This window comes from Pituophis catenifer, unplaced genomic scaffold, assembly GCF_029215685.1.
Source record: "Pituophis catenifer annectens isolate HBS135680 unplaced genomic scaffold, rPitCat1.0.hap2 SCAF_18, whole genome shotgun sequence".
NCBI classification, from domain to species: domain Eukaryota; kingdom Metazoa; phylum Chordata; class Lepidosauria; order Squamata; family Colubridae; genus Pituophis; species Pituophis catenifer.
In genome coordinates this window covers 1,504,162-1,531,328 of record NW_027256898.1, presented here as the reverse complement: position 1 = coordinate 1,531,328, position 27,167 = coordinate 1,504,162, and the positions used below count along the sequence as shown (strand labels likewise).

The following is a 27,167-nucleotide window of genomic DNA, read 5'->3' as shown; positions in this document are numbered from 1 at the left end:
GGAACCCCCACAACTTCTGGTGGCAGGCTGTTCCACTGGCTAATTGTCATCACTATCAGGATGTTCCTCCTTAGTTCCAGGTTGCTTCTCTTCTTGGTTAGTTTCCACCCGTTGCTTCTTGTCCTGCCTTCTGGTGTTTCAGAAAATTTGACCCCCCCTCCCTCCCTCTTCTTTGGGGCAGCCCCTCAAATACTGGAAGACTGCTATCATGCCCCCCGCCCCCCCCAGTCCGTCTTTTCTCTAGACTGGTTAAACCCAATTCCTGCAGCCATTCTTTAGTCCCCCAAGCCTTTAATTAATTAGTTAGTTTAATTAACTTAAGACTAAGAGTCTTAGTTGCTCTTCTCTGCACTTTTTCCAAAGTCTCAACCTCTTTTTTTTGTAACGTGGGGACCAAAACTGGATCTTTTAAGTGATTTCTTCCTAGAATGAGGAGGGGGGCCAGGAGAGACATGGTCAGTTATTTGGCCAGAAAGATGGGGGGGGGGGAAGGCCTGTGTTAAGGATGAATTTGAGAGTCACTTGCAAACCAGGCTGCTATTATAGACGATGTTCTGTCCCCAGCCACACGCACACACACCAACAGACGTTCAAGAGTTAAAGACCAAACCAGCCGGCAAAATCCTTTTCCTTATGATAACGGAACTTGGCAACAACCTAGTGGCTGCCTGCCAAGAGTTTATTGTTTACGAAGAGGAGAGATAACTTCTCCCCACTCCTGGTACATCAAAAGAAACAGCTCAATAATTACGGAGTCAATCAAGTCCAGAGATAATCCAGCAAAGTCTATAGCAAAAAGTCCGGCAATGCAGAATGGCGTGGAAGCTTTCAGCTTTGTTCGTCACAAGGTTTGACTGGCCACCACGCTCCCTTTTATATCCTGTGGGATGTGGTCCAGTGACTCAGCCTAATCTCGGGCACGCCTTCTCTTCTGTTGCACGCGCTTATCTCTGCGACGCTGGCGTGGATCCAGCCAAGACTCATTACCCTCATCACTGTCCACCTGTGGCTGCGTGGACGTGCTTGGCCCCGGCCCTATCTCTTGCCCTTCGGCGGACACCGAAGGCATTGCCAGAGAGGAGGGTCCTGGAGAGGGAGGCCTTGCCAACTTCTCCCCTTCACTCTCGGAGTCCTCTCCTGCCGATGACACAGGCTCAGGTAACGGAGCCACAACAGATGCTATCACGTGGATGTCATGGGGTAATGAAACGGCTGGCAAGAAAAAAAAAACCCAGCCAGCTCAGTGGATCCCTCAGATCCCTCAGAAATAATTGTGTCCTTTCCACCTGCCTGCAGAACCTGTCCTGCTCCCGGCGGTCATGCCAGGCGACTCTTTCGCCATCCCTCTGCACCTGACCTCCTGGCGTCTCCAGGCCAGGCCGAAAGGCACCGGAGTCTTTTTCTGCAAATCTCCCATCCACTGGACGAATGTCCAGAAGGCTTCGGAGGTCAGCAGCAGCAAGAGAGAGTGTCACTCCATGGAGCTGGACCACAGCCGATTCTTCAGGTGAGTTGCTTGTTCAGATGAGGTGATTCTCCAGGTGAGTCAATTCTTCGTAGAATAGAATTAGTGACAGCAATTTCGTGCTCCCTTGTCGTACCTCAAGGACGTGGAGCGTTCGTAAGAGCCACCAAAGAGGCAGGGATTTCTCTCCCCTCCCTCTCCCTCTTTCAACCGTCCACCGTTGTGTCTCCCTCCACAGATTTTGTGTGGCCATCAAGAAAGAGAATTATCCCGACTACATGCCTTCCAGCATCTTCTCCGACAGCGCCAAACAGATTTTCCGCCAGCCGGGACACACCATTTATCTCCTGCCCACCGTGGTGTTGTGTAACTTGCTCCCTTGCGAGCTGGAGTTTTACGTCAAGGGCGCCCCCATCAACGGGACCCTCAAGCCGAGGAAGGAAGCCGTCCTGCACACCGCCGACACCTCGCAGAACATCGAGCTGGGTAAGAGCAAAAAGCATTTTTTCCAACTCCTTTCCCGGGGGTCTCCGGTTTCAATCTGGCTGACGGCCGATGATGTCCGTCTTGCAAATCGATTCGGTCACGTCGATGGGTGGTCTCCCAAAATCTAATTTTACCTTAAGAATCATTTTTTTGGGGGGGAGGGGAAAAAAAAAAACCTAATTTTGCCTTAATCGTTTTTTTTAAAAAGCTAATTTTCCTTTAAGTCACTTTTTGGTGACTTTGAATGAAATGTTGTAAGTCGAGGACTGCCTGTACTACAACCTGGAGCCGTTATTTTATTTATTTCGTACGATTCACTTCCTTCCTTCCTTCCTTCCGCCTCGACTTCAGGGATCTCCCTTGAAAACTTCACCCATTGCAAGGAGCTTCTGATCCCCCCAGGGACGCAAAACTACGTGGTGCGGATGAGGCTGTACGACAACAACAGGCGTCTCTTGAATCTCACCATCCGGATCGTGTGCCAAGCCAAAGGCTCCTTGAAGATATTCATCTCGGCTCCTTACTGGCTCATCAACAAAACAGGTGAACCCGCTTGGGCGGGGATATATTTACAGATTTTTTACAGATTTAACAGAGTTGGAAGGGACCTTGTAGGTCATTTAGTCCAACCTCCCCCAAGCAGGAGACCCTACACCATTTTTGACAGGTGGCAGTCCAGTCTCTTCTTGAAAGCTTCCAGGGATGAAGCCCTCGTCCTTCTTTCCATTAAACTATCCATCCCCAATTCCAGATGTTTGTTTGAATATTATCGTTGCTCCGGAGCAGGCAACCCCAAAGGATCAACCCACTGTTTTTGGTGCCGGTTTTTTTTTTTCAATCCCCTTTTTTCTCCTTATTTGCATCCAAAGGGTTGCCCTTAATTTTCCGGCAAGACAACGCGAAGACCGATGCAGCTGGACAGTTTGAGGAACATGAGTTGGCCCGCAGCTTGAGCCCTCTTCTCTTCTGCTATGCTGACAAAGAGCAGCCAAACCTGTAAGCTTCTTTGGGGGGGGGGGAGAGAGAGAGTGTTTGTGTGTGTGTGTGTGTGTTCGGTTATTACGACTCGACCCCCTGTGTTGTAGTCCGCCGGCAGCCTGCAGAGCTGGCAGTGGAGTTGGACAGTGAGGAGGCTGGGGAGGACAATGGGCCAGTCCTGGAGTCTGGGGAAGGCCCAGATGAGGGCTCTGCGTCGGAGGCAGAGATGGGGCCAGGGCCATCGGAGTGATGTGCTGACTCCGGAGCGTCCAGAGTCGGACGTCAGCGAGGCAGTGGAACAGAGGGAACCTGTTCCCAGCTGCCAGAAGGCAAGAACAGTTAAGACAAAAGGGGCGACTCAGGAGTAAGGCTTGGAGATGATTGGCTCCTCCCATAAGACATAAAGGAAGAGCAAAGGGACATGAGCCTTTGCAGGAAGCAACTTTGTTCGTTCTGGTGGGTTTAAATTCTGAAGCTCCGTTTTGACTCTGTGCTCCGTTTGGCCTTGCAAAGCTAATTGCCAATTAGGCCTTTGGCAGCGTGCCAAGGGAGATAAAGGTGGGTGCGTATCAGCCTTATTCCTGAAGGACTGTGGCAGGCTTCTGTCGGGCTCTTTACAAACTATTTGTGACTCATCACGGGGCTGGGAATGAACAGAATTCACAGCCGTTGAAATAAAAAGAGGGTTTTTTGGCACTAAGCGTGTGATTGTCTCAGGCAGCCTTTGCGAGATGAAGTGGGGGAATGAAATTTAGGAACACCCCGGATGGGAGAAACGATGTTCCTGCTAGCAATTTTCAGGTGGTGTCGTAACTCAGCGGAGAGTTGAGAACTTAATTTATTCTGATTTTGTTTTCAGTTGTACCATGAGAGTTGGCAGAGGTATCCACCCCGAAGGGATGCCCGGCTGGTGCCAGGGGTTCTCCTTGGACGGAGGAAGCGGCGTCCGAGCCCTTAAAGTGATCCAACAAGGAAACCGACCGGGTCTTATTTATAATATCGGTACGTCTTTCTCCGTTTCCCTTTGTCCTTCGCAATGTGGGATTTTTTTTTAAATTATTATTATGGTGATTCTTTTGGGGTGGATGATTTTTTTTAAAAAAAGTTTCTTTTAACGTTTTTTATAGTTAGCCGCTCAGAGCCTTTGGGATAAGGTTGGCAACAGACAGACAAATAAAGGAGAATATTTGTAGCTCAGGGTTGAAATGAGAGATCCTTGGCTCTCTCTAAGCTTGGAGGTTTCCTTGTAGACGTTTCATGACCCAACTAGGGAACCTCATCAGTGCTAGAAGGGAGTGGGGTTCGCAGAGAGGAAGAGAGGAGGAAGACGTGGGGTCTTTGGTGCTCGCTGGTTTTCTTGCAAATATTTCATGATACGTCTCCAGAAAATGTGCTAGAACGCCACTCTCTTCCAGCACTGATGAGGTTCCCTACTAGGGTCACGAAACGTCTACACCGGTTATGTGTTTTAACCAGGTATCGACGTTAAGAAGGGCAGAGGTCGCTACATGGACACTTGCATGGTGACGTTCGCACCTCGCTACCTGCTGGACAATAAATCCTCGCACACTCTCGCCTTCGCCCAGAGGGCTTTTGCTAGAGGACAGGTAAAAAAAAAACAAAAAACAAAAAACAACCCCACCCTTTGCTCCTCCTATAACCCCTAAGGATTTCTCAAGCTCGGCCATTTGAGGATGGGTGGACTCCAGCTCCCAGAATTCCCTCTCCCCGTGCTGGCATGGAGGGATTCTGGGAGTTGAAGTCCCAAGATTGAGGAACGTTGCCTTAACGTCATAATTATTAACCTATCACCCTACCTCCTTATCTTCTTGCGGCTATAACTTTGTGGCTTGCGTCTTACGGTCTAAAATTAATTCGTATCCTAGTATGATTGATGTCAATTGCTTATTTGGTATCCATGCCTATCACTAAGTGTTGTATCTAATGTTTTATGATGAATGTATTTTTACAATGGCTATGATTAATCTATCACTACGGTTGTATGTACACTGACAGCATATACACCAAAGACAAATTCCTTGTGTGTCCAATCACACCTGGCCAATAAAGAATTCTGTTCTGTTCTGTTCTGTTCTGTTCTATTCTCCATTCCATTCTGCATTCTATACTCTACTCTACTCTAATTCTATTCCATTCCATTCCATTCCATTGTATTGTATTACATTACTTTACTTTACATTACATTATATTAATTATATTCTGCATTCTATTTCATTCTGCATTCTATTCTATTCCATTCCATTCCATTCCATTCCATTCCATTCCATTCTATTATTCTGCATTCTATTCTATTTTACTATATTATTATATTATATTCTGCATTCTATTCTATTCTATTCCTATTCCTATTCCTATTTCTATTCCATTATACTATACTATACTATACTATACTATACTATACTATACTATACTATACTATACTATACTATACTATACTATACTATACTATACTATACTATACTATACTATACTATTCTGCATTCTATTCTATAGTCTATATTATTCTATTCTATTCTATACTATTCCTATTCCTATTCCATTCCATTCGACACTTGGCCAATAAAGAATTCTAATTCTAATGATTGGTAACAAAAGCCTCTCCCTCCCTCCCTCCCTCCCTCCCTCTCTCTCTCTCTCTCTCTCTCTCCCTCCCTCCCTCCTTCCCTCCCTCTCTCCCTCTCCCTCCCCCCTCTCTCTCGTATTCCTGGATTCTTCCTAGTAAATGGCTCCAAGTTGAGCTGCCAGTGACTTTTCCTCCCGCTTCTCGATAGGGAACTTCCAATCCGGACGGCTACATCTCCACTCTCCCGGGATCCAGCGTAGTCTTCCACTGGCCACGCAACGATTACGACCAACTGTTGTGCGTCCGGCTGATGGACGTCCCCAACTGCATTTGGTCCGGAGGCTTTGAAGTCAACAAGAACAATTCCTTCCACATCAACATGAGGTAGGAAATGAACGGCGCCGTGTCTTAACGAATGGCCATTGTGAGTCCTTTTGCGTTGTGGCTTCCCTGTGCTGCCCCTCACAGTTCCATTGTACAGGTAGTCGTCGACTTACAACAATTAGCTTAGTGACTCTTTGAAGTTGCAACGACGCTGAAAAAAAAGTGACCTAGGACCGTTTTTCACACAGTGTCCTGGGGACAAGCAAAGTCGATGGGAATGGGGATTTTGCAGTATCCTTCCCCTGGAATGGGGAGGGAATGGGGATTTTGCAGTATCCTTCCCCTGGAGTGGGGTGGGAATGGGGATTTTGCAGTATCCTTCCCCTGCCACGCCCACCAAGCCACGCCCGCAGAACCGGTAGTAAAAAAAAATTGGATTTCACCACTGCCTTCGACCATATCAAAGGGCAAAGTTCCAGAAACAAATTATGACTAAAATTAAATAATAAAAATAAATTTGATAAAAGCAATTTAAAATGAAATTGGAATAAAATAACAATTTAAAATGAAATTGGAATAAAATAACAATTTAAAACGAAATTGGAATACAATCGCTAATTTAAGATAGAGATGAAGTATGATGAAACACGGCGGATTTTTAAAATTTTGTTTACGAGTGAGGATCTCTAGCGAGGAGGAAGGGGACGGCTTTGCCAGGTTGTGAAATACACACAGGGGCCTTGTTTGCGTTTGCAATTCCCCAGGGACACCCTCGGGAAGTGCTGCTTCCTTCAAGTCGAGATCACCTTGAAGAGAGCCACCTACTGCGTCTCGTTTAGCGACACCGACAAATTTCCGCCTCCGTACCGCATCGACAACTTTTCTAAGGTAAAAAAACACCTGGTTGGGCTTCTGGAAATGACCATTTTGACTGCAGATTCAGAGGGCGAAGAAGAATGCTCGTTGGAGCTTGGATTACGGATAAATCCTCGACTTACAAATATTGCTATTATATCCCCCCTAGTCCTTCTTTTCCCTAGACTAGACATGCCTGTTCTGCCCCAGCCACGGACCCCAAAGAACGCAGCACACACAAAGTCTGTACAAACCTTAGTTTACTAAAATAAAATCAGGGTTTTTTTTTTTTTCAAACAAAGGCTGTTAATTAACTTTCTTAACAAGCCTACAAGAATCCAAAGAATAAATAATCACAATCTTACTAAGGTTGGCAGAAAGCCCAGAAGCAATTTGCAGAGAAGCCAGACGTGAAGGAGAGTGAACTAAAGTTGTTCCTTACAGCTTGCTGCAATCGGCATTCCTCCTTAAATAGGCTAAGGGAGTGGCTAATTAGCCCCAAGCCTTATTCTCGAGGAGACCTCCTCCTGAGGAGCCACTCCTGCCTTTTGGCAGCTCTGCGCGCCCGTGCATCGAGAAGAGGCTCCTCCTCTTCTTCCTCTTCACTTATGGGAGCTTCTGGAGGTTCTGAAGGCCCTGGCTGAATCCCCGCCTCTGGCACCACATCTTCTCCAGCCTCCTCACTGTCCGACTTGAGTGCCGGCTGCACAGGCTGCTGGCGTAGCACCACACCAGCCTCCTCGCTGTCCAAATCAGCCACCAGCCCCATTCCTGCAACCGTTCTTTGTATGTTTTAGTCTCCAGGCCTTCCATCCTCTTGAGTTGCTCTTCTCTGCACTCTTTCCTCCCAGGTCCCAGTCGTCTTCACCCAACACGGCGTGGCCGAGCCACGTCTCAGCACCGAAGTGAAGCCCTCCACCACTTTAGACTACGCCTGGGACGAGCCCACCCTCCCGCCTTACGTCACCCTGACGGTCAAAGGGGCCGGCTCGTCCGAAGTCACCTGCTGCATGAACGACTTTCAAGAGAACAAGCAGCTGTATTACGAAAACTTCATCTACATCGCGGCCACTTACACCTTTTCGGGGTAAGCACGAAAAATCGTCAAGCAAAGTTTATTCGAACATTTCATCCAAGTAACTTCTCCAGTCATGGTGAAAATTTTGGGTTAGGCATAGAGTCACGAGTTGTTGGAATGACGTCAACTCTTGCAGGGGCTTCTCAGAACAGAACAGAATAGCAACGTTGGAAGGGACCTTGGAGGTCATCTAGTCCAACCCCTTCTTGAATAGAAGAGCCTATAATATCACAGACAAATTGGTCTCTTCTTAAAAATCTCCAGTGATGGAGCACCCACAACTTCTGGAGGCAAGCTGTTTCATCCGTGCATCCATCCGTCTGTTTCATCCGTCCATCGTTTGTCTGCCTGCCTTTCTCTCTTCTTTCTCTCTTCTCTCATCCATCTATCTATCTATCTATCTATCTATCTATCTATCTATCTATCTATCATCTATCATCTATCTATCTATCTATCATCTCTCTTTCTCTCTTCTCTCATCCACCTATCTATCTATCTATCTAATCTCTCTTTCTCTCTTCTCTCATCCACCTATCTATCTATCTATCTATCTATCTATCTATCTATCTAATCTCTCTTTCTCTCTCTCCCTCTCTCTAGCTATCATATCTATTATCTATCCATCCATCCTATCTATCTATCTATCTATCTATCTATCTATCTATCTATCGTCTCTCTTACCCATCCATCCATCCATCCTTCCTTCCTTCCTCCTCTCATTTCCCCCCTTCCTTCCTTCCTCCCTTTCTTTCTTCTTTCCTTCCTTCCTTCCTTCCCTTCATTTTTCTGTCTTGCATGTTATCTCAGAATCATAGGGTTGGACGAGACCTTGGAGGCCCTCTAGTCCAACCCCTCCTTGAGCAGGAGACTCCATAACTATCCCAGACAAATGGTTATCCACTCTCTTCTTAAAAACCTCCAGTTTTGGAGCACCCACAACTTCTGGTGGCAAGCTGTTCCACGGGTTAATTGTCCTCAAAGTCAGGAAATTCCTCCTTAGTTCCAAGTTGCTTCTCTCCTGCCCGTTGCTTCTCGTCCCGCCTTCAGGTGCTTTGGAGAATAGCTTGACTCCCTCTTCTTTGGGGCAGCCCCTCAAATATTGGAAGGCTGCTATCCCGTCACCCCTACTCCTTCTTTTCATTAAACTAGACATCCCCAATTCCAGCGACATCCAAATATTCCAGACGTCCAACCCAGCCTAGCAGTTTTCCACGCAGAATTTCAACAAGAGCTAAAAATCTCTTTCTGTGATTTTGGTCTGGACTTCGTCTGCGGTTCTCTTCTTATCCTCCCTTCTCAATTTTTCTTTGGAATTCAAGAGTCCAGGAAGAGACAGGAAGGCCCGTCGCGACCCACAAGGACCTCGACTGCGCTGAGCTGGTCCTGGATGTTTCTCCCAAGACGCAGAGAGTCATCTTAAAGAAAAAGGTATGAAACTTCGTGTGGTTTACTCGGAGGAGTTCTTTCCACTACCGACATCCTGGGTAGACCCATGCCTGCGTTTGCCTACTAACCAGCCTGATTATTTGGTCAGTGAGAAGAGCGTTGGTAAGTTGGTCACTGCCTCCTCCTCCTCCCTGTACTCTATACTCCCACATACACGGTCGCTGATGATGTTACCAAGTTGGGTCGTGAAACATCTGCAAAGCAAATCACCAAGCTCAGAGAGCACCCACAGTCGTCCTCCTCCTCCTCCTTTCTCCACCTCCCTTGTCGCCCTGATGGCGTTCACCAGTTGGGTCATGAAACCTCTGCAAGAAAAAAGCCAAGATCAGAGAGCACCAGGGACCCCACAATAACCCTCCTCCTCCTCCTCCTCCTCCTCCTTCTTTCTGCAAACCCCACTCCCTTCTAGCACTGATGATGTCACTTAGTTTATTTTATTTATTTATTATTTATTTTTTAAATTTTTATACCGCCCCCTCTCCCGAAGGACTCGGGGCGGTGAACAGCCAGAATTAAAAACACACAATACAGACATTAAAATACTTTAAAACGAAATTAAATTTATCATTGGCTTCCCCAATTTAAAACCCCTTTGGGTCATGAAACTTCTGCAAGAAAAAAGCCAAGATCAGAGAGCACCGAGGACCCCCACAGCCCTTCCTTCTTTCCTTCCTTCCTTCCCTCCCTCTTTCTTTCTTTCTCCCCATTCCTTCCTTCTTCCCTTCTTCTTACTTCCCAGTTTCCTTTCTCCCCCCTCCCTCCTTCTTTCCTCCCTCCCTCCCTCCCTTCCTTTCTTTCTCCCCATTCCTTCCTTCTTTCCTTCCTCCTCCTTCTCAGTTTCCTCCCTCCCCATTTGTTCCTTCCTCCTTCCCTTCCTCCCTCCCTCTTCCCCTTCCCCACCCTCCTTTCCTTCCTTCCTTCCTTCCCTCCCTCCCTCCCTCCTCTCCACAAACCCCAATCCCTTCTAGCACTGATGATGTCACTTAGTTGGGTCATGAAACTTCTGCAAGAAAAAAGCCAAGATCAGAGAGCATCGAGGATTGCCACAGCCCTTCCTTCCTTCCTTCCCTCCCTCCCTCCCTCTTTCTTTCTCCCCATTCCTTCCTTCTTTCCTTCCTCCTCCTTCTCAGTTTCCTCCCTCCCCTTTTCCTCCCTCCCCATTTGTTCCTTCCTCCTTCCCTTCCTCCCTCCCTCTTCCCCTTCCCCTCCCTCCTTTCCTTCCTTCCTTCCCTCCCTCCCTCCTCTCTCCAAACCCACCTCCCTTCTAGCCCTGATGACGTTCCCTATTTGGGTCACGAAACGTCTGCAAGCAAAACCCCCAAACTCAGGGAGCCCCAACCCCAAGCTGCAGAGATTCTCCTGGTTTTTCCTTCCTTCCTTCCAAATGATGCTGCTTGGAAGCCCTGGGAAGAAAAAGGGGGTGGAGGCCCTGCCTTCGAAGGTGGGGGGGGGAGGGGGGAAACCGTGCCACAGCAGCCTCTCGGCTTCATTGCCCCCTTTCGTTCCCTCGCAGGAACCCGGGAAACGCTCTCAGCTGTGGAGAATGACCGGGACAGGCATGCTATGCCACGAAGGCTCGGCCGTCCCCCGCCATCCCAATAAACCCTCCCCGCCTCGCTCGGCCGAGTCCTCCATGATTCTGGACATCGCTGGGTTGGCCGCTGTGACGGACAACAGGTGGGCGGAGCTCAAGACGCTCAGAACCAGACCCTAGGGCCTCCTGCTCGAACAGAGGGCCGGACTGGAAGACCTCCAAGGTCCCTTCCGGCTCTACTCTGATTGGTTGATTGATTTTATTTATTTTTATGTTATTGCAATTTATATGCAATTGATTGATTGATATATGCGATTGATTGAAGACCTCCAAGGTCCCTTCCAACTCTATTCTGATTGATTGATTGACTGATTGATTGATTGATTGACTGACTGACTGATTGATTGATTGATTGATTGAAATGGCCTAGGGTCTTCTGCTCAATCGGGGTTGGACTAGAAGACCTCCAAGGTCCCTTCCAACTCTATTCTGATTGATTGATTGATTGATTGATTGATTGATTGATTGATAGATTGATTGAAATGGCCTAGGGTCTCCTGCTCAATTGGGGTTGGACTAGAAGACCTCCAAGGTCCCTTCCAACTCTATTCTGATTGATTGATTGATTGATTGATTGACTGACTGACTGACTGACTGATTGATTGATTGATTGATTGATTGATTGAAATGGCCTAGGGTCTCCTGCTCAATCGGGGTTGGGCTAGAAGACCTCCAAGGTCCCTTCCATCTTTATTCTGATGGGTGGGTGGATGGGTGGGTGGATTGATATGGCCTAGGGTCTCCTGCTCGAGGAGGGGGTTGGACTAGAAGACCTCCAAGGTCCCGTCCGGCTCTATCCTGACCGATGGATGTTGTTGGCTGCTGCGCTAGATACGAGCCCCTGATGTTGAGGAAACCAGACCGTCGGAGAAGCACGACCCAAACCTGGAGCTTCCGGGATGGGAAGCTGCTGTGCGGCATGCATGGACTCGCAGTGCAGGTAGGCAGGGGGTTTTCCTCTCCCGCCCCCCCCCCCCCCGACACACACACACGTTTGGTTGCCCTTTTGCGACCTTCTGACAAGCCAGACTCACTTAACAGCCGTCGCTCGGCAATAAGTGAGCTTTGTCTCATTTCAGGACCTTTCTTGCCACGGTTTGTTTGTTTATTTATTTATTTATTTATTTATTGGTTCGATATTTTATTTTTATTTTAATTTGATTTATATGCCGCCCTTCTCCGGAGACTCAGGGCGGCTTACAATGCGTTAAGCAATAGCCTTCATCCTTTTGTATATTTATACAAAGTCAGCTTTTCTTTCTTTCTTTCTTTCTTTCTTTCTTTCTTTCTTTCTTTCTTTCTTTCTTTCTTTCTTTCTTTCTTTCTTTCCTTCCTTCCTTCCTTCCTTCCTTCCTTCTTTCTCTTTCTTTCTCTTTCTTTTCTTTTTTTAAAAAATTTGATTTATGTGCCGCCCTTCTCCGGAGACTCAGGGCGGCTTACAAGGCGTTAAGCAATAGCCTTCATCCTTTTGTATATTTATACAGAGTCATCTTATTGCCCCCACAAACTGGGTCCTCATTTAACCTACCTTAGAAAGGATGGAAGGCTGAGTCAACCTTGAGCCTGGCGAGATTCGAACCTGCAGTAATTGCAGGCAGCTGTGTTAATTACAGGGTGCATTAAACCACTGTACTACCAAGGCTTACAATGCGTTAAGTAATAGCCTTCATACTTTTGTATATACCTGCTTAGTAGGGCTTTCAGCCCCCTCTAAGCGGTGTTCTTTTTTATACAAAGTCATCTTATTGCCCCCACACTCTGAGTCCTCATTTTACCTACCTCGGAAGGATGGAAGGCTGAGTCAACCTTGCTCGCATCGCTCGCTTGCTAAGCGAGTCACACGGTTGTTAAGAGTCCCTCTGTTATTCTGTATCTATCCAGGGGGGTATTGGGTGGGTTTCCCCTTTCATCTTCTTCCTCTGGTCCTCTTGTCTTGTCCTTCTTAGGCCAAAGGAGGCAGAGCCGGGCTTCGTGATGGGGCGGAAGTAGTTCTCGGACCCGACACGTCCCTCGAAGAGTTGAGTCCAGTCCCTTCGGAGCAGCAGTTCATCAATCAGAAGATGCGGCCTGGTTCTGGAGCTCTGGCGGTCCAGGTTCTTCCGGATGGTCCCACCAGAGTTCTCCAGGTAACGGTTGTGCTTTTATTTTTATTTTTTTTTTAATTGGATCTGAACCAAACCTGGGAATAAGCAGTTGTAACCGTTAAGAAGGAAGAGAGTGAACCATAGAAGGAGAATATTTGTAGCTCTGGGTTGGAATGAAGGGTCCTTGGTGCCCTCCGAGCCTGGTGGTTTTCTTGCAGACTTTTCATGACCCAACTAGGGAACGTCATCAGTGCTAGAAGGGAGTGGGGTCGAGGAGGAAGAGGAAAAGGGAACGGGAAGAAGGAAGGAAAAGGAAAGAGGAGGAGAAAGAGGAGGACTGTGGGGTCTTTGGTGCTCTCTGAGCTTGGGGATTTTTGTAGACATTTAATTACCCAACTAGGTAATACCATCGGTGATAGAATAGAGTGGGGTTTGAGGAGGAAGAGGAGAAGGGAAAGGAAAGAAGGAAGGAAGAAGGGAAGAGAAGGAAGAGTGTGGGGTCCTTGATATTCTCTGAGTTTAGTTGTTTTCTTGCAGACATTTCCTTACCTAACTAGGTAACAGCAGTGCTAGAACAGACAGGGGTTTGCAAAGTGGAGAAGAAGGAGGATGAGAAGGGAAAAGGAATGAAGAGAGGAAGGAGGAAAAAGGAGGAGAAGAAGGACTGCCTCTCCCTTCTAGCACTGATGCTGTTAACCTAGTTTGGGTAATGAAACCTCTGCAAGAAAAGAACCAAGCTCAGAGAGCCCCAAACGGAGTAATTTCCCCCCCCCCCACCTCCACCCCCAAATGCTTGTTTATCCTCAATATTCCCCTCCCAAGATACAAGAGAGAGATTCTCTTGTAATCCCATCGCTTGAAACCCACGGACCACAAAAGGCCCATGCTGTGTAAACACAACCCTCGACAATCGTGAACTTCCTAGAAGCGCAGCCTGAAAAGAATCCTTAATTCTTAAGGATTTTAATTTTAATTTTTTAAAAAAATATTTAAATATTTTAATTTTTTTTTAATTAAGTTATCTAGTCCTTTCCTCCACATGCCGATCTTAGAATATTCTATGGAAATAACGCATCGTCGTATTTCTCTTCCCCCACACCCCTTACGTAGTCAATTTTGCCCATCCTAACTCTGCCTCCCTTATTAGATCACCGATTTCAACCAGCGCAGGAACGAGCGTCTCTCGTACGAAGGGGAGGAGCTGGATCAAGACCTGTGGAAGTTGAAAAACCCAGACCTGGAACAAGAGTTGGAAGTGAGTTTTTTGTTTGTTTGTTTTTGCAGAGAACGGAGGTTGCCATTCCTTCCCAACCAAAGGACAACAACCTGTGTGTGTGTGTTTCGTCCCTCTTCGCAGGTCCAGCTGAAATTAGAAGGAGGGATCGGTTTGTCTTTGGTGAACAAGGCCCCCGAAGAACTCATCTTTGCGACTTTCATGGGCATCACGGTTCATTTCACCCAGCTGTCGGCCAGTCAGGTGCTGGAACTGAGCGTGCAGGATATGCAGGTAAGTGAAACGGCAGGTGGAGAAAACCGGCCTCACCTTGGGACCAATTCAAGGATGGGGTGCAGAGAAGAGCAAGAGAGAGGATTAGGGACAGGAGGCAAAATGAACGATTAAGGGAGCTACGTACGTCTAGTCTTAACAAAGAGAAGGACCAGGGGGGACATGATAGCAGCCTTCCAGTATCTGAGGGGCTGCCCCAAAGAAGAGGGGGTCCACCTATTCTCCAAAGCACCTGAAGGCAGGACGAGAAACAACGGATGGAAACTCATCAAAGAGCACCTAGAACTAGGAAGGGAACCGAGGTGGTGCAGAGGTTAGAGTGCAGTACTGCAGCTACTTCAGCTGACTGCTAGTTCAGCAGATGAGCGGATCAAATCTCACCGGCTCAAGGTTGACTCAGCCTTCCATCCTTCCGAGGTGGGTAAAATGAGGACCCAGATTGTTAGGGGGGCAATATGCTATTTAGTATACTGTCGATTGTTGTAAGCCGCCCAGAGTCCTCGGAGAGTGGGCGGCACAGAAATATGAATAATAAAATAAATAAAATAAAATAAAATAAACGAAGATGGGATTTCCTGGCAGTTAAAACAATTATCCAGTAGAATCACTTGCCTCCAGAAGTCGTGGGTGCTCCCAACACCAGAGGGTTTTTTATTTTATTTTATTTTTTAAAAATCAATTTTATTGATTTTCTATTTATTGCATTTCTCAGCGCTTACTAAACATCGTGTTTTTCTGGGTATTTAATTTGCTTAACCATACAGATTCCAATCTTACTCTCCACCCCTTTTTTTTCCCAACCACTGGTAAAATAAGTTCCACGTTTGATGACATTCTGTGTCTTCTTTCTGTTCGATTTTCAACGTGAGTCTATCCATTTCTGCACAGCCTAGTATCTTCTTAACGATCTCTTCGTCTTGCGGTGTTTCTTCATCTTTCCAATATTGTGCTTTTTTTAAAAAAAAAAAAAAAAACTCTGGACAGACATTTATCTGTTTTAATAACAGAGCTGTTTATTGCCTCGAGTTTGCAAACCTCTGACTGTCTGTTTCCCCTCTCCTGTTCTTCCTAGGTAGACAACCAGCTTCTCCGCACCACTCAGCCCTTCATGCTTTTCCTCACCCCCAAGCTGGGCGAAAATGAAGCTGCCGAAACGGGCCCAGCCGTGCAGCTGAACGCTATGAAATTCCCCAGTAAAAGTCCTTTAAGTGACATCTACAAGGTAATCCCTTCTAGCACGGATGACGTTACCTAACTGGGTCATGAAACGTTTGCGACATCACAACCAAGCTCAGAGAGCACCAAGGACTCTACAATCCTTTTCCTTCTCCTCCTCCTCCTCCTCCTCCTCCTCCTCCTCTCCCTTCTAGCACTGACGATATTACCTAGAAAACATCCAAGTTCAGAGAGCAGCAAGGACCCCACAATCATCATCATCCCCCTCCTCCTCTCTGCAAACCCACCTCTCTTCTAGCACTGATAACGTTACTTAGTTGGGTCATGAAAAGTCTGTGAGGAAATAGAGAGCACCAAGACCCCCAGAATAGAATTAGAATTAGAATTAGAATTAGAATTAGAATTAGAATTAGAATAGAATAGAATTAGAATAGAATAGAATAGAATAGAATAGAATAGAATAGAATAGAATAGAATAGAATAGAATAGAATAGAATAGAATAGAATAGAATAGAAGAATAGAATAGAAGAATTCTTTATTGGCCAAGTGTGATTGGACACACAAGGAATTTGTCTTCGGTGCATTCTAACTTTTAATAATCATTTAATAATGATTTACTAATAATTCTGATTTTATTGGGAGAACAGCCCTTGTTTGATGTCTTCCTTCTAAGGCCACCGGGCCCTAACTCCCAGTCAAGAGGCTGCAATTCAGAGCGCATGAATTCCAGACTTGCGAGGTTCTCACACGTTAGAACTCTCTTAGTGATTTAGCAGTTTGTGAGCCTTTTTATCATTGCGATCACGTTTCTTTGTGGCCCACTTCACGGTCCAAGATACCTCTTGGTGTCCTTTCCTTCGCCTCTTTCCCCACCCCCCTCCCAAGCACCCGGTAGGCTGAAATTGTCGTCTTCTGTTCCAGCACCTGATGGTCACGGCGAGCAGATTCACGGTTCAAATCGAAGAGAAACTCCTTCTGAAACTTCTCAGTTTCTTTGGCTGCAACCAGTCAGAATCGGGTATGTCTTTCCCATCAGCGGTAAAAATCCGACGCCTCCCGAAAACACGCTTACGACCGCTGCCAAAATTCAGATGCTTGGCAACTGACTTGGCAAGGAAGGTTGTAAAATTTGGGGGGGGGGGGAGAGAGAAAACTCACTTAACGAATGTCTCACTTAGCAACGGAAACGTTGGGCTCCGTTGCCGCTGAATGACGACGTCTACATTTCCTTCCTTCCTTCCTTCTTGTCGAAACGCAGAGGTAGAAAATTACGACGAAAACCTTCACGAAAAGCCCGTCGGACAAGAGCTTGCCCGGAAGAGGTACTATTTTGAAAACCTCAAAATTAGCATACCGCAAATCAAACTCAGCGTTTTTACGTCTAGCAAGCTCCCCCTGGATCTGAAGGTAAGGCTTTTGTCTTAAACAAGGTGGGGTTTTGTATTCTGTGTTAATTAAAATTATGTCCTGCTTAATAAGCTCTTTGGAATCATTTTATACCAGATTTTATCATCTCTCGTCTCGAGGGAAGAACTTGAAACAGATTATATCCAGGATGGGAGAGAGTGGTTGATATTTTCTCAGCCCTCTGTCTGACCCATGCAATAACGATTCTCAGCAGGCTCCAGGTCTTAGAGAAGGCACTTCCTTCCTTCCTTCCTTCCTTCCTTCCTTCCTTCCTTCCTTCCTTCCTTCCGTCACTTTTTCCTCCAGTCACTTTTTTTATTATTATTATTCTGGCTCAGGCACTGAAGAGCACCCTGGGGTTCCCTCTGGTCCGTTTCGAAGATGCCGTCATCGATCTGGATCCCTACACCCGGGTTCACCCCTACGAGACCAAGAGCTTCATCGTCAATGACATTCTCAAGCACTTTCAGGAAGTAAGTAGCTCCCGGGGTTCTTTCTTTGGGGGGTAGGTTCGGATCTGCGTTGCTTTCCAGTCCTGTAAACATCCATCCATCTATACATCCATGTCCACCCATCTATCCATCCATCCATCCATCCATCCATCTCCACCCACCCATCCATCCATCCATCTCCACCCTTCCATCCATCCTTCCTTCCTTCCTTCAATCCATCCATCCTTTCATCCATCTATCCGTCTATCCATCCACCCATCTATCCATCCATCCTTCCATTCTTTCATCCATCTATCCGTCTATCCATCCACCCATCTATCCATCCATCCTTCCATTCTTTCTTCCTTCCATCCATCTATCCATCTCCATCCATCCATCCTTCCATTCATCCATCCATCTATCCATCTATCCATCCTTCCTTCCTTCCATCCATCCATCCATTCATCCATCCATCCTGTCATCCATCTATCCATCCACCCATCTATCCATCCATCCTTCCTTCCATTCATCCATCCATCCTTCCATTCATCCATCCATCCTTCCATCTATCCATCCACCCATCCACCCTTCCTTCCTTCCTTCCATCTATCCTTCCATCTATCCATCTCCATCCATCCATCCATCCATCCACCCTTCCTTCCTTACTTCCTTCCATCTATCCATCCATCCATCCATCCATCCATCCATCCATCCATCGTGGTCCTATCTGTATCCTACCCTCTCAAAGTGATTTCTTTGAACCAGGCCACCACGCTAAGAGCTTTCTCTTCCGTCAGGAAAAGTCCCCCGTTTCTTTTTACTCTCCTTCCCCTGGGGCAGCCATCCCTGAGCGTTTGTGGGTTGTGCCGGCGAACTCCACCTTGTGACGCCCTCCTCGTGTTTTTCCAGGAGCTGCTCAGCCAAGCCGCCAGGATCCTGAGCTCCGTCGACTTCCTGGGTAACCCCATGGGCCTCCTAAACGACGTTTCCGAAGGAGTCACCGGGCTGATAAAATACGGCAACGTCGGCGGCCTGATACGGAACGTGGCCCACGGCGTGTCGAACTCCGCGGCGAAGGTAGGCGCGGTTCTGACACACTTCATTTAATGACCGTCCGAAGAGAAGGTTACTAGGGGTGACATGATAGCAGCCTTCCGGCATTCGAAGGGCTGTCGCAGAGAGGAGATGGGGGGGAGGGTCCATGTATGAACTGCTGTCATGTCACCCTTAACACTTAGTCTCCAAAGCACCAAGGCAGGATGAAATAATAGGAGAGAAGCAACCTGGAATTAAAGAAAACTTTCCTGGCAGTTAGAACAATTGAAGGAAGGAAGGAAGGAGGGAGGAGGGAGGGAGGGAGGGAGGGAGGGGAGGGAGGAAGGAAGGAAGGAAGGAAGGAAGGAAGGAAGGAAGGAAGGAAGGAAGGAAGGAAGGAAGGAAGGAAGGGTCACCAGACGTTGTGGAGGCTCCATCCCTGGAGATTTTCAAGAAGAGACTGGACCGCCATTTATCTGAAATGGTACAGGGTCTCCTGCCTTAGCAGGGGGTTGGACTAGAAGACCTCCAAGGTCCCATCCGGCCCTAGGATTCTATGATTCTAAGAGAGATAAGGTACATGATGGATGGAGGGATGGATGGATAGAAGGAAGGAGGAAGGGGAAAGAAGGAAGGAGAAAGGGGAAAGAAGGAAGGAGAAAGGAAGGAGGGAAGGGGAAAGAAGGAAGGAGAAAGGAAGGAGGGAAGGGGAAAGAAGGAAGGAGGGAAGGAAGGAAGGAGAAAGGGGAAAGAAGGAAGGAGAAAGGAAGGAGGGAAGGGGAAAGAAGGAAGGAGAAAGGAAGGAAGGAAGGGGAAAGAAGGAGGGAAGGAGGAAGGGGAAAGAAGGACGGAAGGGGAAAGAAGGAAGGAAGGGAGCGAGGGAAGGAAGGAAGGAGGGAAGGAAGGAAGGAAGGAAGGAAGGAGGGAAGGAAGGAAGGAACTAAAAGTTGTGGAGGCTCCATCCCTGGAGGCTTTCAAGAAGAGACTAGACATCCGTTTGTCTGAAATGGTCCAGGGTCTCCTGCCTGAGCAGGGGGTTGGACTAGAAGACCTCCCAGGCCCCTTCCGACTCCGTCATTCTGTTAAAATATTGCTCTTCTCCCTGCAAGGAAGTTTGAGCTTGACCAGTTGACCACGGCTGCAGCTTCTCCGTGGATGCTGTCGACAAGGAAGGGATGATTAATGACCCTTCTCTGCTTCCCAGATCCTTCCGCTCGATTCAAAAAAAAAAAAATCCAGACTTCCTTTCATCCTTGTCTGCCTTATGTTTTGAGGCGGGGGGAACGGCAATCCAAGGTAGACCTCAGGAGAAATAAAGCCCCTTCCCCTTCTTCTCCAAACCAGGTGGGCCTTTGGGCTCCGAAGCTGAACTTTAATAACCCCCCCCCCTTTTTTTTTTTAAAGCCTGCCAAAAAAAAAATGATGATAATCCTTCTTTATGGGCCTTGTCTGGTTTCACCATTATATAGATTTTTTTTTTCCCGCTTGATGGTCCCCGTAATGGTTTTTCCATGTCTCTTGGAAGCGTGCAGTGGGGGAATGGCTTCTTTCAAACGCCCCGAGCCGAGAATTGAAGTTGGCACGGAGAACCCAGATCGAGAAAGTTCACTGCAGTTTGATCCCTGGAGACCGTCTGTGTGTGTGTGTGTGCGTTAGGAAAGGACTTTGATCCTAAATATAGGTCTGGGAGGGAGTATCCGTTCCCTCTGCCCTGCAGGCTGCTAGCTTTCAGGAAGAAAAGAAGAGAAGAGGAAGAGAAGAGAAGAGAAGAGAAGAGAAGAGAAGAGAAGAGAAGAGAAGAGAAGAGAAGGAAAGGGACAGAGAGGAAGGAAGGCAGGAGAGAAAGAAAAAAAGGAAGGAGAAGAGAAGGAAAGGAAAGAAAGAAAAAAAGAGGAAGAAAGAAAGAAAGAAGAGGGTAGAGAGGAAGGAAGGAGACAGAAAGAAAAATAGGAAGGAGAGGAAAAAGAAAGAGGAAGAAGAGAGAAAGAAAGAAAGAAAAAGAAAGAAAGAAAGAAAAAAGAAGGTAGAGAGGAAGGAAGGAGACAGAAAGAAAAAGAGGAAGGATAGGAAAAAGAAAGAGGAAGAAGAGAAAGAAAGAAAGAAAGAAAGAAAGAAAGAAAGAAAGAAAGAAAGAAGAGGGTAGAGAGGAAGGAAGGAGACAGAAAGAAAAAGAGGAAGGAGAAGACAAGAGAAAAGTAGAAAATAAGACGAGAGAGAGAGGAGAAGAGGAGAAAAGAGAAGAGAAAAGGAGAAAAGACAAGAGAGAAGACGAGAAAAGAGGGCCAGAGAAGACAAGAGAAAAGGAGAAAATAAGACGAGAGAGACGAGAGAAGAGGAGAGAATAACAGAGTTGGATGGGACCTTGGGGGTCTTCTAGTCCAACCCCCCCCCCTCCCTCTCAGGCAGGACCCCCTCCAGCATTCCAGCCCAACGCTTATCCAAATCCCTTCTTCTAAAAAAGCCGCCAGTGTTGGAGCAGTCACAACTTCTGGAGGCGAGGGGGTAGTATTGCGCTTCCAATCGCCACCAGCGGCCCCAAAGCTCCGGTTTGTTATGAGCCCCGCGCTTGACGCAGGAGGAGGGTAGGTTGTGTAACGTTGCCACGTGTTGCTGCTGTGTGTGTGTGTGTAGGTGAAGAGTCGTCCTGGTGTTGCCTTTCTCCCCGTCGTAAATCTCCCCATCAGTGCTGACTTTGAACCCTCGGCAGAAAGGAAAACACTTTATTTAATTTATTTATTTTATTTTATTTTTTTTGCCTCTGGCCTGGATGTTCTGTGCCCTGTACGACAAACAAGCCTTCAAAAAGGGCAAAACTTTGGCAGCTCTTCCTTGACCCCCTTTCCCCAAAGCCACCTTTTCAGCAGGGACACACAACCCACACACACACACACACACACACAAATACAAATGCAGAGTGAGGGATAAGACACAAGGCGGCCACCGGATCCGAAGGGTCTGCCTGCAAAGCCTCTCTGCAAAGCTTAAAACGAAAACGATTTCTGCCAGGTTTTTTTTTTAGAGCCGATTTATTCGGGCCACCACGTCGCGCGGGGAAAAATTCACCCGGAAAATGCAATTATGCTGGGAAGAGTCGGCGTTGAAAGGAAAGCAAGGAAAGCCGTTGAAGAAGACGGTTGGTTGGTTGGCTGGACGCCATCAAAGCTGACCCCAGCCAGAGCGGAGAAGAAAAAAAAAACTCGACTCGGATCGGAAGATGTGGGGAGACCTGGTCCAAGAGTGGGACGCCACTGAATGGATAAATCAGGATCAGCGTCATCACGGCATAACAAGAGTTGGACGGGGCCTTGGAGGTCTTCTAGTCTGCCCAAGCAGGAGATCGTAAACCATTTCAATCAGTCAACCAATCAATCAATCAATCAATCAGTATAGAGTTGGAAGGGACCTTGGAAGTCTTCTAGTCCGACCCCTTGTGCAAGCAGGAGACCCTACACCTGTGATGGCGAACCTATGACACGCGTGCCACAGATGGCACGTGGAGCCCTATCAGTAGGCACGCGAGTTAAGCTTTGGCGCGCATGTGTGCGCTGGCCAGCTGATTTTTGGGCCTTCTGGATCCACCGGAAGTCGGCAAAAGGACTGTTTCCGGCTTCCGGAGTATCTGCAGGGAGGTGGGGAAGGCTGTTTTTTGCCCTCCCCAGGCGCCTAGAAAACCTCTGGAGCCTGGAGAGGGCACAAAATGGACCTACTGGGCCCACCGGGCCATTGTGTGCCAAAAATAGAGGGAGAGCGGGGGGGGTCGTGTGCACATGCACAGGGGGCGGAGCGCATGGAATTATGGGGGTGGGTACACGCGACACACACCCCCTCCCCACCGCGCGACCCTTGCTTTCGGCACGCGATGGCAAAAAAGGTTAGCCATCACTCTCCCTAAACCTTTTCAATCAATCAATCAGAAAAGAGCTGGAAGGGACCTTGGAGGTCTTCTAGTCCGACCCCCTGCTCAAGCCGGAGACCCTAGCCAGCCCAGCTGGCTTTGCTTCCCCACCCACCCCCCAAAAAATGATCCGTCCTGGCTTAATAAAGTCTTAACTTGCCCCAGCGTTGAACCCGCCTGCGATTCTTCGGCTGGGGTCATTTCAAGTTCACTCCGTGGACTTTTGACGGCCTTGTGTTTGTGTGTGTGTGTGTGTGTGTGCATGTGTGTGCACAGGGAAAACAGCCGGCGGCTCCTGCCGGGATCTCTCGCATTCAGGCCTGTAACACAACACGGATGCCCGCAGGCACCCGCTGGGGAGCTTCACCGGAGCTCCTCCTCGGGGGCAGCTCCTTCCCGTCAGGCCTCTGTAGGGGAGGGGGGGACAAAGAGCCCAGCCCTCCCCCTCCTCTCTCTCTCTCCCTGCCCCATCTCATTGGGACTCCGTGGAGTCCTCGGCTGGGCAGGTGCTCCTCGGATTACGACCGTGCGTTTAGTGCGTTCACGAGTAGCCCCGATGATGCTCCCTAGTTTGGGTGATGGGACGTCTGCGGGAAAAGCAGCCAGCTCAATGAGCAACAAGGAACCCACAGTCGTCCTCCTCCTCCTCCTCCTCCTCCTCCTCCTCCTCCTCCTCCTCCTCCTCATGATGTTCCCTAGTTGGGTCATGAAATGTCTTAAAGAACACAACCAAGCTCATAAGAGCACCAAGGTCCCCCTTTCCTCCTCTTCCTCCTCCTCTTCCCTGCAACCCAACCTCCCTTCTAGCACTGATGATGTTACCAAGTTTGGGTCATAAAACGTCTTCAAGAAGACCACCCAGCTCAGAGACCACCGAAGGACCCCACAGTCCGACCCTGGGCTGCCAACATTCTCCTATATCGGATAAATAAAATTAAACCGTCTTCTCCTTCGTCCGTCTCCGACCCACCCCAGTGCTGGAGAAATTGAAACACCCCCCCCCCTTTCGAGCGAGACAGATGTTGTGTTTGTGTGTTTTGTGTGTGTGTGTGTGTGTGTTTCCCGCTGTGTCCCCCCCCCCCCATGGCTCCTTTCTGGACGAAGCTCACCCGTCGATCTTCATGGCCTTGTGTTCTTTGAGGAGGTCATCCGTCGGAGGTCTCCTCGGGAGAGTTTCCGAAGAACCCGAATTGAGGATATAAATTTGTATCCTGCGTGGACCCAGATTTGTTTAAAACAACAACGACACCAGTTTAGCTTTCGACTTCAAAAGCCGTGGGGAGAAATGCACGACGGAAGGCCTTCTCCTGGCTTGGAGAAGGCATCAAGACTCCGGAAGGCTGGAAAGCTCTGGATGAACGATCCTCTGCCTTGAAGCTTGAGGGAGGTTCAAACATCAGACCCAGCAAGCCCTGAATCGTGGCTAGCCCTGAATCCTGGCTATTGACGCTGCATTCGCAAACCCCTTGTCCAAAGCTAATCACCTTCTCGGCCAAGGCGTCAGGCCTCCTGCCACCAGCCAAGTGCCAAATTTTGGCACTCTCACAAAAGGGAGCAGCTCAACAATCTTTCCTTTGGCCGGCCGCCGGCCCCTGTCTCTTTATTTTTATTTTTGTAGGTTTCAAACCGAGTTCTGGGCCTTTTTTTCTTGCTAATCCATCCCTGGGAGGCCAGTAGATTCCCCAGATCTGTTTTTTTTGGGGGGGGGGGAGCGGGGGGGGCGGGTAAGAGTACTCGGAGCGAGCAGAAAGTAGGAAGGATATTCCCTCTTCCTGGCTATATATATATATATGCATGCATTTTTTCCAGTGCTGTTGTAACTTCAAGCGGTCACTAAACGAAAAGTCATAAAACGAGGACTTCCTGTAACCTGTTTAAAGCTTGCAACCTACTCTCTCTTTATATATATATATAGCCAGGAAGAGGGAATATTCTTAAATCTGTTGGAAAAAGATATCATGGAGAATAGGTTGCAAGCTTCAAACAGGTTACAGGAAGTCCTCGTTTTATGACTTTTCGTTTAGTGACCGCTTGAAGTTACAACAGCACTGGAAAAAAATGCATGTATACATACATGTGTATGTGTCTATCTCTACTTATCTATATTCTATATCTATATCATCTGTGTCTATATCGATGAACCATCTATCTGACTCTCTCAGTGTCTGTCTATAGCCATCCATCTATCTATCTATCTCTATCTCCATCATCCATCCATCCATCTATCTATCTCCATCATCCATCTATCTACCTACCTACCTATCATCTATCTATCTATCTATCATCTATCTATCTATTTATCTATCTATCTATCTATCTATCTCTATCTCCATCATCCATCCATCCATCTATCTATCTCCATCATCCATCTATCTACCTACCTACCTATCATCTATCTATCTATCATCTATCTATCTATTTATCTATCTATCTATCTATCTATCTATCTATCTATCTATCTATCTATCTATCTCCATCATCCATCCATCCATCCATCTATCTATCTATCTATCTATCTATCTATCTATCTATCTATCTATCTATCTATCTATCTATCTATTTATCTATCTAATCTACTTATCTTTCGATGTCTCTTTCTATATCTTTTTATTTATCTTTCGATGTCTATATATCAATCATCTATCTCTGTATCTATCTATCTATCTCCATCCTTCCTTCTATCCATCTATGTACTTTGAAGAGCAGGCATCAGAATTTCATTTTGATACTTGCCATCCTGTACACAGAAAAGCGACAACGAAGGTTATCTTACCTTAACTGTAGATGAGCACCTGTCCTGTACTTAAGAAGTTACTATATAGCTACGTGTAGGGTAAGTTAAGTATGTTCTGGACAATTCATATCTGTCTTTTTTTTTTCTTTTTTTTTTTTAACCTTCATGACAGTTTACCGGAACTTTGTCTGACGGTCTGGGAAAGACCATGGATAACCGGCATCAGACGGAGCGGGAGTACATTCGATACCACGCAGCGACCAGCGGTGAACATCTCGTGGCCGGCATCCAAGGCCTGGCTCACGGTAATCCGTTATTATCAAGGCTGTAAGGTTTTTCCTCCCGTGAACCTTTTCTGGAGCAGCAAAACTTTTGAGGCTGTCCTTGGGTATCTCTAGTTTTGATGAAAAGAAGGAGGGGAGGGGGAGGACATGATAGCAGCCTTCCAATATTTGAGGGGCTGCCACAGATAAGTGGGGGGGGGGGGGTTGTTTCAACCTATTTTCCAAAGCACCTGTTCTGTTCTGTTCTATTCTCTCTATATTATTCTATTCCATTCCCTATATTCTATTCTATTTTCTATATTCTCTATTATTCTATACTATTCTGCATTCTCTTCTGTTCTCTATATTCTCTATTATTCTATTCTATTCTCTCTATATTATTCTATTGCATTCCCTATATTCTATTCTATTTTCTATATACTCTATTATTCTATACTATTCTGCATTCTCTTCTGTTCTCTATATTCTCTATTATTCTATTCTATTCTCTCTATATTATTCTATTGCATTCCCTATATTCTATTCTATTTTCTATATTCTCTATTATTCTATACTATTCTGCATTCTCTTCTGTTCTCTATATTCTCTATTATTCTATTCTATTCTCTCTATATTATTCTATTCCATTCCCTATATTCTATTCTATTTTCTATATTCTCTATTATTCTATACTATTCTGCATTCTCTTCTGTTCTCTATATTCTCTATTATTCTATTCTATTCTCTCTATATTATTCTATTGCATTCCCTATATTCTATTCTATTTTCTATATTCTCTATTATTCTATACTATTCTGCATTCTCTTCTGTTCTCTATATTCTCTATTATTCTATTCTATTCTCTCTATATTATTCTATTCCGTTCCCTATATTCTATTCTATTTTCTATATTCTCTATTATTCTATACTATTCTGCATTCTCTTCTGTTCTCTATATTCTCTATTATTCTATTCTATTCTCTCTATATTATTCTATTCCATTCTCTATATTCTATTCTATTTTCTATATTCTATATTATTCTATACTATTCTGCATTCTATTCTATTCTATTCTATTCTTCGTTCCAATATTCTATTCTTCATTCCAATATTCTATTCTATTCTATTCTATTCTATTCTATTCTATTCTATTCTATTCTATTCTATTCTATTCTATTCTCTATAAATGCTGCCTTCCTTTTGCACCATTTTGCATCCAAAACTTTAGACCTTGTTCAAGCCCTTAATAAATATTTCTTTTTGGTTTTTTTCCCCAACAGGCATCATTGGCGGATTAACCAGCGTGATCACCTCGACGGTAGAAGGGGTGAAGACCGAAGGGGGAGTTAGCGGCTTCATCTCCGGCCTTGGAAAAGGACTAGTCGGGACATTAACGAAGCCGGTGGCCGGAGCCCTGGACTTTGCCTCGGAGACCGCCCAAGCCGTCCGAGAGACAGCCACGCTGACCGGCCCCAGGTGAGTGAAACGGGTGGAGTCGTCTTCCGTCTTCTGCCCAGCCTCATCATGCAGGTAGTTCTCGACTCGTTTAGCGACCGTTCGATGTTACAACAGAACTGGGGGGAGAAAATGTTTTTTTCACAGTTACGACCGTTAGTGGGTTAGACTAGAAGACCTCCGAGGTCCCTATTATTCACACCACTATTCTGCCTTCTGAGAAGTAAGACACCGTGGCTGTGCCCGCCGCGCCGCCATTTTGCGAGCGCACCCACGCCATCTCCAAGGAAGAATTAAAATAATAATAATAATAATAATGAAGTTATTATTCAGATAAAAAAATGGAGGTTTTATAAGAAGACCGGACAG

At 46.6% G+C, this 27,167-nt stretch overlaps 1 protein-coding gene across 1 annotated transcript in view; it reads left to right on the top strand.

The window, feature by feature from the left end:
• The window catches only part of VPS13D (vacuolar protein sorting 13 homolog D), a 94,756-nt gene that overhangs the window by 54,231 nt on the left and 13,358 nt on the right, over positions 1 to 27,167 (top strand). Inside the window, exons 46-67 of the mRNA XM_070956313.1 lie at positions 1,297 to 1,507; positions 1,704 to 1,951; positions 2,303 to 2,494; positions 2,821 to 2,947; positions 3,789 to 3,931; positions 4,406 to 4,536; positions 5,722 to 5,897; positions 6,602 to 6,725; positions 7,544 to 7,779; positions 9,090 to 9,198; positions 10,730 to 10,893; positions 11,642 to 11,750; positions 12,757 to 12,936; positions 14,042 to 14,149; positions 14,252 to 14,401; positions 15,474 to 15,623; positions 16,500 to 16,596; positions 16,837 to 16,985; positions 17,324 to 17,458; positions 18,326 to 18,493; positions 25,253 to 25,385; positions 26,624 to 26,819. Of these exons, the coding sequence (XP_070812414.1) occupies positions 1,297 to 1,507; positions 1,704 to 1,951; positions 2,303 to 2,494; positions 2,821 to 2,947; positions 3,789 to 3,931; positions 4,406 to 4,536; positions 5,722 to 5,897; positions 6,602 to 6,725; positions 7,544 to 7,779; positions 9,090 to 9,198; positions 10,730 to 10,893; positions 11,642 to 11,750; positions 12,757 to 12,936; positions 14,042 to 14,149; positions 14,252 to 14,401; positions 15,474 to 15,623; positions 16,500 to 16,596; positions 16,837 to 16,985; positions 17,324 to 17,458; positions 18,326 to 18,493; positions 25,253 to 25,385; positions 26,624 to 26,819 (3,436 nt within the window). The remainder of the gene's footprint in view (positions 1 to 1,296; positions 1,508 to 1,703; positions 1,952 to 2,302; positions 2,495 to 2,820; positions 2,948 to 3,788; positions 3,932 to 4,405; positions 4,537 to 5,721; positions 5,898 to 6,601; positions 6,726 to 7,543; positions 7,780 to 9,089; positions 9,199 to 10,729; positions 10,894 to 11,641; positions 11,751 to 12,756; positions 12,937 to 14,041; positions 14,150 to 14,251; positions 14,402 to 15,473; positions 15,624 to 16,499; positions 16,597 to 16,836; positions 16,986 to 17,323; positions 17,459 to 18,325; positions 18,494 to 25,252; positions 25,386 to 26,623; positions 26,820 to 27,167) is intronic.